The 10785-nt window shown below is 43.2% G+C and overlaps 1 protein-coding gene across 1 annotated transcript in view; it reads left to right on the top strand.

Annotated features, from left to right (window-relative positions):
• Nucleotides 1–229: 229 nt before the first annotated feature.
• Nucleotides 230–10785, top strand: part of slc24a3 (solute carrier family 24 member 3) — an 88618-nt gene continuing 78062 nt past the window's right edge. Inside the window, exon 1 of the mRNA XM_084021075.1 lies at nt 230–512. Coding sequence (XP_083877201.1) covers nt 335–512 — 178 coding nt within the window. The 5' untranslated portion in view covers nt 230–334. The remainder of the gene's footprint in view (nt 513–10785) is intronic.

Raw genomic sequence — 10785 nt, 5'->3', positions numbered from 1 at the left:
AATAATGCGATCTTAAAATAAGTGTTGGGTAAATGTAAAAATATAAAAACACCTTCGACATAAATAATGCCATCTTAAAATAAGTGTGTAAGCTAGCCAAATGCTTGTCAGATAACATTTCATGCATTTTATTTTGAAATTTGAGAGCGGACGTTTACGTTTTTCACTCCGGTTAACTTCACACATCCATCGACTAGCCAGTCATATGTGCTCTCGTCGAGTAACACAAGTGTCCATCCAGCGCACCTCTCCGTCTTCTCCTCCTCGCTCCAACATCTCCACCGCTGCACCACCACCGGGGTTCTGCCGGAACGCTCGCCGAGAGAAGAGCGCCATGGCCCGCGTGGTGGTTGAAGGGATGCCGGAGACGGCCGCCGGAGGAGTGATGCTGAACCGACGGAGGAGCAAAGCGAGGCGGAGAAAGCGAAAGGAGTTATTCGCCATCCAGGTTTACTTTGCGGGGGTCCTGCTGGCTCTCGTCGTGGGGCTCAAGTCTGCGGCACAGAAAGCAGGTAAGGCGGCTCCAATGCTCCGCTGTCAGCCGACACAACGTTTCATCAAACAGCGTCCGTGCAAGTTTGTGGCGAGCAGGAACAACAGCTGGTTTTAGACGAGAAACACGGCGTCACGGTCGTATGTATCATCTTCATGTGCTTTCTTTTACATGATAAAACAGCAGAACAAGTCCCGACGTGTCTGTGTGAGTGATTTCAGACAGAGGAACGGAGAAATGTAACGATATGTGAAATAATAAAACAGCATGTTAGCGTAAGTACGCGGAGTGACCGACGCGAACACTCACATGGAAAGACCTCGATGTAAACACATGCTATGTTGATGAAGCAGTGAAGGTGTTGTGTATCAGTGTAGCGATGAAACGATGACATCCACATCTGGTACTAATCTCCCCGATGGAAGCGGTGAGCTGCATATGAGGTGTGTAACATTGACTCAATGACGAGCTGAACGGCAGCATTCTTTGACTTGACGTATCATGTAAACAGGACTAGGATTTGAATCTGGACTTGGTCCGCCATCTAGTCCTGATCGATGGTTCTGGGTGTCAGGTGGAACATTTAGACAGTCTAGTTTGCAGACCTCCACAGCGTGATGCCATCACCACCTCTGAGCTCAGCCAATGTCTCAGTGTTTTTCTGCCAAGTAGGTCCTATAAATGGTCAAGTTCATGTTAGTGAATATTTACTCCACAGGAAGTCAACACATCAGCCGTGTAGTATTTTCATGTCCCCGTTGTGGAGCTCCTCTTGGTTTTGGGTTCCTTAAGTGAACAAGGTGATATGTTCAGGTTGATACAGAAGTAACTCCCATGGAGCTCATGTTCACCAGCACATTAGTGATCAATGACCTCGATAGAGTTTGACTTTGTGGGAGGAGCCTCTCCCCTGCAGGTCATTTACCCACAGGCCGGTTATGTAAGGTGGTCTTGGTCTTAGGTTGACTGACCGTAAAGACCAGAGTGGGAGGGGCCTGAAGCCACCTGACCCATCCAGACGCACGTTAACCTGCGTTATGGGTGTGACTTAATCCTTTTATGTCGATACAACCTGTGAGGTTCTGAATAATTTCTTTACTAGAAAACATCATTGTTTTTACATCTAGTCTTTGCATCGGGTTGACACATTTAAATAAAAAAATTTGTAATATATGGCAGAAAAAAATATTGCAATCTCAGTTATTTCCATTATCTTGCAGCCCTGGTTGTCATGTCTTCCATCTTCACGTGTGTTTTGACCTACTTACCTACCTGCATGCGTTCTGCCCTCATCAAGGTTGTTGGATGGTTAGCGATGACAGCGACGTGGAGCTTTCTTGTGGACCTCACAACCTCCTCCAGGAGTAGTCATGCTGCGTGTTTGGGGTTTTGTAGGGAGGCGCGATGGGAGTTTCTTCAGTTTGATAATCAAAAAAATCATCCATACCATCAAGAGTGACCTGGCCTTATGGAGAGTATGTGTTCCAACTTACTGACAGTCTTTTTCACATGGACTAGAACATGGGGGACCTGGACCTCTTTTTCAGGTTTTCAAGGTCTTGGCCAGACACACACGCACACACACACACACACACACACACACACACACACACACACACACACACACACACACACACACGTGTTAGGGTGTGTGTCGGTTCCCTCGCGTCTTTGCCCCCCCCCAGCCCTGCAGACCGACACGTGGATGTGCACACGCACTCACCTCATATCCTCTTCTCCTCCATCTGCCCTTATTTCCACCACCATCCCTCAAAGCTCATCCATCCATCCATCCATCCATCCATCTATCCATCCACATCTCACCTTCTGAAAATACAAGGAAAAAAGCCAGAAGCAGGGCAGAAGCATTATAGGAAGAAGGATTACCCATATGAGCAAACACGTGTATCCCAAGGTTTTAATAGCATTGAGCCTTAATTCTCAAGCCAAAGTCCCTCCATCATCCAACTGTGACAAACCTAATAGATGTGTGTACCAGCCAGACAAATGGTCATGCTATAGAGAAGCCACTAATGGCTGCTTGGTATAGCTGGTATGGAGCATTAGTCTCCAGATGATCTCATTACATAATCTAAAGCTCTCGTAGGTGGCTCCTCCTCTCTTTGCACGCGAGTGGAGAACGGGAGGACGAGCGGGCGGAGGAGCGAGGAAGGAGCACTTTGTGCCGAGAACGCCCCGAGACTCAAATTAGACTAAAAGTAAAAGAGACATGAGTGGAGGGAAAGGAGGAGGAGGAGGAGGGAGGTGAGGAAGAAAAGTGGGAGCAAACAAGGACAACAGTGGCAGTTATGGAAGGAGGTGGAGGGAGATGCAGCTGGAGTAGACCGGACAGAGGGGGAGAGTGAGATGATGAGGGGGGGGGGCAGAAGGAGAGGATGGGGAGTAAAGGGAGCTGGCTGAGGGAGGATTGAGAGATGTCAAGTTATGTGATCACTCGCATCGTATTACTCTCTCCTCTAAATATCAGCTGTCTAAGACGTTTTCTCAAAAAGTCCAAAACGAATAATGAATTGACCTTTGAGGCGTTTAGCTTTTATGCAGAACAACGTCTCATGAGTGCAGCAGCAGAGAAAACCCTTTTTCTTGAATCAACATGAAATAGAAGAAACCAAAATCACGGGTTCATTGATGAGGTGAGCAAGTTGTTCTAGTTTGTCAGGAGGCATCTCTGACACTGGTACGGTGTGGGTCTAACTGCCAACCTTCGGCTTCAGCATGACATGACTGCAGTAGTAGAGAAAAAAAACTGCCTTTGCATAAAGTGGCATACCTGCAAACAGACGTTCAGAGGTCTGTTATGTAAAAGCTCTGAACCCCCCGCTAGGCAGCATTGTCTCTACTCAAATTCTGCACTCTTACATTTAGCACATCTGTGGCTGAAAAGGAACAAAATATAGCTCCAAAATGCCCAATGAATAAATTAATCTTGCTAATGTACACATGTTCTTTGTTGTAGGAGAATTAAATGAATTCTACACTCGAACATTTTCATAGCCGTAGAAATGTCACAACGTTTTGTGTGGTTACTGCAGAACTCCGTCAGGGTCTGATGTCTGTATGAAAAGAAACAAAGTAAAAGCAATATCAGCTCAACTGAATAACCAGGCAGCCATCAGATATCCAGAGCTGCTATTTTACAGGGAACTCAATATCTTCAATCTACAATATTCTACATAGTATTTGAGTAGGCAGACTCCTAAGAGGTTCCTAGTCTTCTCCTTTAATTGTAAGTTTGAAGCAGACAAATGGACTGTCGCTCCTCCCTGGTTGGAACCTTTTAATGTGTGATTGACAGGTTCATTAATTAACGAGTTCAACGACATAACGCTGACAGAGCTGTGAAGGCACACACACACACACACACACACACACACACACACACACACACACACACACACACACACACACACACACACATTGTGATGGCTGATTGTAAACAGTGGTTGAATTTTCAGCCAAACCCAATTTGAAGCCTTTAATAATAGTGAAAAAACATATTTATAGAATACACAGCATGCATCTTTGCATGAATATGTATGTGTGTGTGTGTGTGTGTGTGTGTAACATTCGAGGATGTTAACAGGAAGTGAATTTGGTTGATATGTGAAATCAGCATCTTTTTAAATGTGTAAATTGTGTTTAATGGTTAATTGACCCCAGCTGTTTATGTTTAGAGAAGTTTATATTTCCCCCTTTCTTTCCCATAAACCATCATAAAGAGTCATACCTTATTTTGAGGAACCAATATTACATATTTTTCTTCAAACTTCTTTCTAGTAAATGAAGCAAAACTTCTCAAATGTTAAAGCTGCACAAACTATAATTTTGACATGAGCAAGGGGGTCAAACAACTATGTTTCCCATTAAATATGGTCGACCCCTGGGAATTATGATTCTATGCTGCACTTCCCCTCTGCTTTAGGAAGCATTTTATTGTCTTTTAGCCTTCTTCCAAGGCCATTTTATATTATAGAATTATATAATATATATGGGAGGGACACATCACAAAGGTTCAATCCTTACAGGGATAAGTGTGAGCAGTACTGGAAGCAATTGTGTTTAGTTAATTTAAGTTCCCGCTGGTAAGCCGTGATGCAGTGTACATGTCTAGGGCTTTTATTGTGAAAGGTATGAACGGAAGGAGTGAAGCTTGATGCACTGCTGTCGTCACACTGTCAATCCAACTATTTATGGGATTACTCTGTATTTGTGTACATGTTAACATCGTCAGTCTAAAGCTGTAGATGTTGATTTATTTTTTCTCCCTTATTTTCCCTTGAAACTGTTCTGTCCATTCAGCGTTAAGTTATGTGATAGATAAACATAATAAAATCCAGAGAGAGAGAGAGAGAGAGAGAGCTTGCATATGAGTCGGAGGGAAAGACAGGTATGTCTGCAGACAGACACATTGCTGTGCTGTCACATTGACAGACTCATAAATACGGTTCTTAAAATACAGTTTACCAAGCATAACTTTCTATTATCTGAATACCACACAACACTAGTCCCATACAGTGTCCAGCTTCCATATACAGCTTGATTAAAGTCTGAAAGTCATTGTGTATACACACCTTTCATTTTGAGATTCTCAAAGCTTTTTGAGTTTGTGGCGCTCAAACAGAAACTCTGCTTGGAACACACCGTCACTCCTCGTCTTTCTCAAGCTGCGTAGCTGTCATACCTCCATCGTCATCCACAAACACACATCGACTCATGCACACGCATTCCCACACACTTAGACTGTGTCTAATTCAGCTGCATCTGGGTCAGCCGGTGTGAACAGAGAGCCACACTCCCCACAATGTGAAACAGACAACCCCTCTCCTTTCTCTATCCATCCATACCTCCCTCCTCTGTCCTACTCTCTCCATCATCCCTCCATCTAGAGGTCACTGCTCCCCTCTTCTCCCTCCATGGTGGCACATCAGCTATTGTTGAGGTATGTCCCTCTGTAGCGTCAGCCATGCCGCCACTACACTTTTCTCTTCTCTTCCCCCTTTTCACCCTCGCTCACTCTCAACAGCGCATCGTCTTCAAAAGCCTGTTCAGACTTCGCTCAAGCAGCTTGTCTGTCTGTTGACTTATTTATTTGCCGATTTGCTTCACCGTCCCAAATCTGCGTCATTGTTTCCGAGTTAAATATGGAAAGCAAGCACACGTAATGCAGCTCAAACGAACCAACTTTCAATGCTAGTGCAGTGTTTCCTCTCATTTTTTTAGCAGCGGGGGCTGTACAGGAAAAACATCATGCACATCATGGATGTTTTGTGGAGGATACACACATACATCCTTGAAAACCTTCTGGAATCACTCCTCATTGGAATTTAAAGGATTTGGACATTCCATCCGTGGGATCCGAATAATGTCACGTCCTTGAAAATTGAGCTGTTGAAGGATCCTTTCTTGAAATTGTGAAACACCCCTTGTAATGTTGAACATCTAACATGGATGGTGTTTCTGAGAGTCCTAAATTCTCCCTTGATTTTGCTTTGTTTTGGGCTCCACCCAGAAAAAATATCTGGCCGTTTAGCTGCTGAATACTAAAGATTTCGTAGAGCTGAAGGGGAAATGCAGATATTGTGAAAATGCTCTGTGGGTTAGTCATGTGAGGGATGCCTTTCTCATTGACCAGTGTAGATTTTATGTATCAAACTTGGGGTCAAATCAAACCAAGTTACTTGCAGAGAGAATTGATGCATCTTTGTGAACTGTGAATGTCGATGTCAAACAGGCGCACATGTCAGGTACACACAGATTAACCTCTCCACTTTAATGTGAGTGACTGTGCTCAGCATGGATGGAGCAACCCTTATCTGCACCTATATGCATAATATAATGGATTCCCATCAAGGTAACACAAACACGCAGTCTTTCTAGAGCATGAACGTTTCTCACTGTTGTGAAATGAAGAGCTCCCAGTAGCTCCACGGCACAAAGGAAGTATGTGTGTATGAGTCTGTGTGATGAATGAAACAGTCCCAACACGAGGTGCAAATAGCCTGCTGGCTCATCAGGGACTATATTATATGGATTTCTCTTGATCCATTGGTCATGGAGCACTTCATTATAGGCTTTGTGACAGCAATTCCAGGTTTTGATAGATGGCTTTTGTGTTGTTGTATTCAGCTCAGCCCCTATCTGGTCCTGTCTGGGTTACATAGCTGGGAATCATATCTTCCCTTCATGTCACGCTGTTTAAGGCAGTGATTGCATGCTAATACTTGTAGCTATACAATCTAAATGGATTGACACATGTAAAACTCCATTAAGGAAACTGTTGTATCTAACAGAAGTAAATGACTTCCTCTAATGTGAAAGAGTTGAAAGGCATCCAGCAGATACAGCTTTAGTATTCACTTTCTTAGAGACCATTATTCACTTTCCTTTTGGCTTTGTTTCGGGCTCCACCCACAACACATCTGTGTGTTTAGCTGCTAAATACTCCACTGTGATCACTGGCTCCTCGTAGCTAAGGTTGACTGTCAGCTGTTTGAAGATGGAAGACATTTTTCAATGAAGATCATAAAGGACAAATAAAAAAATGTATTAATGAAAACAATATACCTCTGCGCACTTCCCCTTTGCATTTTTATAAGACCTTCAATGTCCTCGTACAATACTTTGATCATGACAATAAAACCAGGGTTCAGGCTAAACCTTTCCATTAGCTTCCATATTGGTGCTCAACTTGTTCAAATGCCTTTTGCTGGTCCAACGCCAAAAGACCAGTTTCTATTCCCAAAGAACCAGACTTCCAAAATATCTCTAATTACTGAAATATTATCACAAATCGACCTACCAGGCACACAAAGTCTATTCTTGTTGGAGGATATATGTCATCAGCCTTGGCCAGGATTTTAGACCACAATTGTAAATCGGCACAGATGAGAGATACAGGACGCCAGTGTTTGATGTCCTGAAGGTCACTTTTTGTTTTGGTAGTAGAGTAGGAATCGCTCTTCTCTCTGTGGTAATGACACGTCCTTAAATCTGTCATTTAACACACTTAAAATGTCCTCACACAGCTCTGTCCAAAAGGCTTTGTAGAAGTCCACTGGAAGTCCATCGATCTGATCTTCCCCCCATCCATACTCTGCAAAGCTGCACACACCTCAGCTAGACACAGAGGACCTTCAGCTTCCGCATTACCTCTTCTGGGGAGTTTAGAGAGGTTGCAGCATCCTCATATTCGCCGGCATACAGCTGATTGTAGAAGTTCACGGCTCTCTGACATATAGCCGAAAAGCATCGTCAGCAACTGTGCCGTTTCAGAACACAAGGCATGTTTGCCTGCTCTGTTGTATTAGAGTCGTCAAAAATATCGATACTCAGATAATATTCAATACTAAAAGTGAGTACAACTGCAGTTTTGACCAATCCCAGTGGAACCTGGAGTCACAGGTGAGTGTTGCTGATAGTGAGCCAGAGATCAGGCCAACAGGGAGATGGGGGAGGGGAACCCCAGACCCCCAGTGCAGGAGTGTGTCACAGAAGACTCTCTCTCTTAATGTTCAGAAACACTTCAATCTGCATCTATGAATTGTTTCATAGACACAAATCTTGAGGTCCAAACACAGCCTTGCAGTAACAGAGAGCAGAACTCTGCTGAACCCTTCTGAAACTCAATGAAGTCATTTTCTACTATTCTCTTTGATAGTCACAATGTAAAAGAAAATAATTAACCAACCATCCTTTGTTGTAACCCTACGTTGGAGTTATGAGTGGTTGATTTGGATACAACCCTGCATAACCACAGACGTAGACCTAATTTGAATATCTATACTTATTGTTTAGGCCTAAAAAAATCTATTTTGTGTTTGTCTATAAATAAAATCAGATGGTAATGTCATCACAATCTGTTATTTCAATGAAGCTGTCTTGCTCAGCTGTTGGAGGAATGTAATAAGCCTGTCCCGTGATGTCATGGCTGCCTACCTGCCTACACACACACACACACACACACACACACACACACACACACAAACGTAGAGTGGAGCATTGATCTTAGACTTACTATAGATGTAAGTCCTGCATCTTGATACTTGTGTGCAGTGTCAGAAACGAACACTGAAACACAGTCCTGATGGTGCAGCACAGCTGTTTCAGACCCACCCGGTGTGCCCCCCGCCTGAGGAGGACTCTAGCTGTGACACAGTCGGGACAAAAGGTTCTGATAGAGGATGTGTGCTTTCTTAAAGGACCAGTGTGTAGGATTTAAGAGAATATAACATTTTGTACCTTAAAATGAGCCCTTCATATCTACATATCACAGGGATTAGGTCCTCTTTCTACAGTATTCCAAAAAGGTCCTTTGTGTTTTAAAGTTGGAAGTGGCAGCTTGAATTTTGTGGTGCCTCTGAAGACCACTGCAGGTTCTTCTACAAGCCCAGAAAGGAATAGTGAGAGATGATGATGATGGGGAAAGTTGCTGAGAAATGAGTCCCTTTACGCTTCTTTTACATGATAATTCCTGAGAAAAATGTGAAGTTAATTCAATGCCATTTTGTTCCAGTGCTATTCCAGGGTGCACATGAAACCCAGGTGGTGACGCACGGAGGAACAGAGTGGATTCAATCTTCCACAGCAGCCTCAGAGATACATTTAGCTACATTAACACCACCTCCAGTCCACATCCCATTGCTGCAATATTTGCAATCATCTTTGATGTACAGATTGAACCTTGACACACATGTAAATTAGACATGCAAATAGATATAGGGAATGGAAAATAAGCAGGAGAAGGATGTATGCTGTCAGTTGTAAAGGGCATGGGGTTGCATTTATAAGAAGAAGTAAAATGCATGTGTGCATGTAGCGCATTAATGCTGTTAGCTCTCTGGACGGCACGTTAGACAGAGAAAAAACAAAGATGGAACAATGAATAAACACAAAGCCTCAAAAAACTACTAAAATACAACCGACAGCACCTCAGCAGCGTGATGTGAACCTCTCACCATGGAGACCAATAACCAGCTGCAGCAATAACCTGATGAACAAACATGTTAAACCATCATTTATCACAGAGAGAAAATGGGGATTTTCTGGTATATTTAAGAATGATGATTCATTGTGATTTATCCACAGCTACCCTGTGATTGATCTGCTTTAAATGTTTAATCGTTTGACAACCCTAATATATATATAAATATATATTGTGATTAAGGTTGGGAGTCACCAGAGGCCCTACGATACAGTATCAACACAATACTTAAGTCACAATACAATCTTATTGTGACTTTAAACATTTTGCTATATTCTGAGAATTGCTATAACATATATAGTGATTGATTAACTTTCTTCAACTACACACTATGCAATTTTTACTGTTCATCTCACAGTACAATGTGTTTGTCAGTCAAGCAGACAGACTGACCAACACTCCATCTTTGTTTGACCAGCAGTCAGCTGACTTTACCCACTACCACACCAGAAACAACTTAGCACCATCTATTGGACTGAAAAGGCAACTGTTACCAAAAGGTTTCATTTGTATTTGCAACATTACATTTTTTTCTCGATTGCTAAACGACAGCGGGGACAACTGAAGTCACGTGAGCAAAACTAACAGTATGCACAGCAGCAGTTCATGCAGAGAAAACTTCTTTTTCATTGTTGGAACACAGTTTTCAAAACTCTCCACAACACAACACTGTGGATTTACAGCACTTTGTTCAAATGTTAACACACCGCTGTCTTAACTGTAAACCTCACATTCAACACACGATGTTTCAGCCTGCTGACTTTCAAACACTGGTAAATGCAACTTCAGCTGAAAGCCTCAGCAGGTGTCTGGTTTTAGATGAGAGTTAGTGAACACATAGGGAAAGAGAAGAAATACGAAATGGACCAAGGAAGACAGGTTGGTGGGGGGAGAAGAGTGGCAGGGAGACAGGTTGGTGGAGAAGAGTGGCAGGGAGACAGGTTGGTGGAGGGAGACAGGTTGGTGGAGGGAGAAGAGTGGCAGGGAGACAGGTTGGTGGAGGGAGAAGAGTGGCAGGGAGACAGGTTGGTGGAGGGAGAAGAGTAGCAGGGAGACAGGTTGGTGGAGGGAGAGCTATCATTTCTGATGAAAATAAGGGCCACAATTCTAGACCATGTTGTGGATCCTGGTCTCTCATTGAGACGGGGGGATCTGCAAAGATCTGCATCTAATATAACAGGTGAGAGTTGCATCCTTACAGTAAATGAAAACATTACAGGAACTGATTTCTGTAATGCAATTATAGAATATTTACACAGATACATACTATAACTAGGGGTGTGACGAGATC

This window comes from Eutrigla gurnardus, assembly GCF_963514095.1.
Source record: "Eutrigla gurnardus genome assembly, chromosome: 11".
NCBI lineage: Eukaryota > Metazoa > Chordata > Actinopteri > Perciformes > Triglidae > Eutrigla > Eutrigla gurnardus.
Note: the sequence above shows the minus strand (reverse complement) of the source record. Positions and strands in the feature narration are given on the sequence as shown.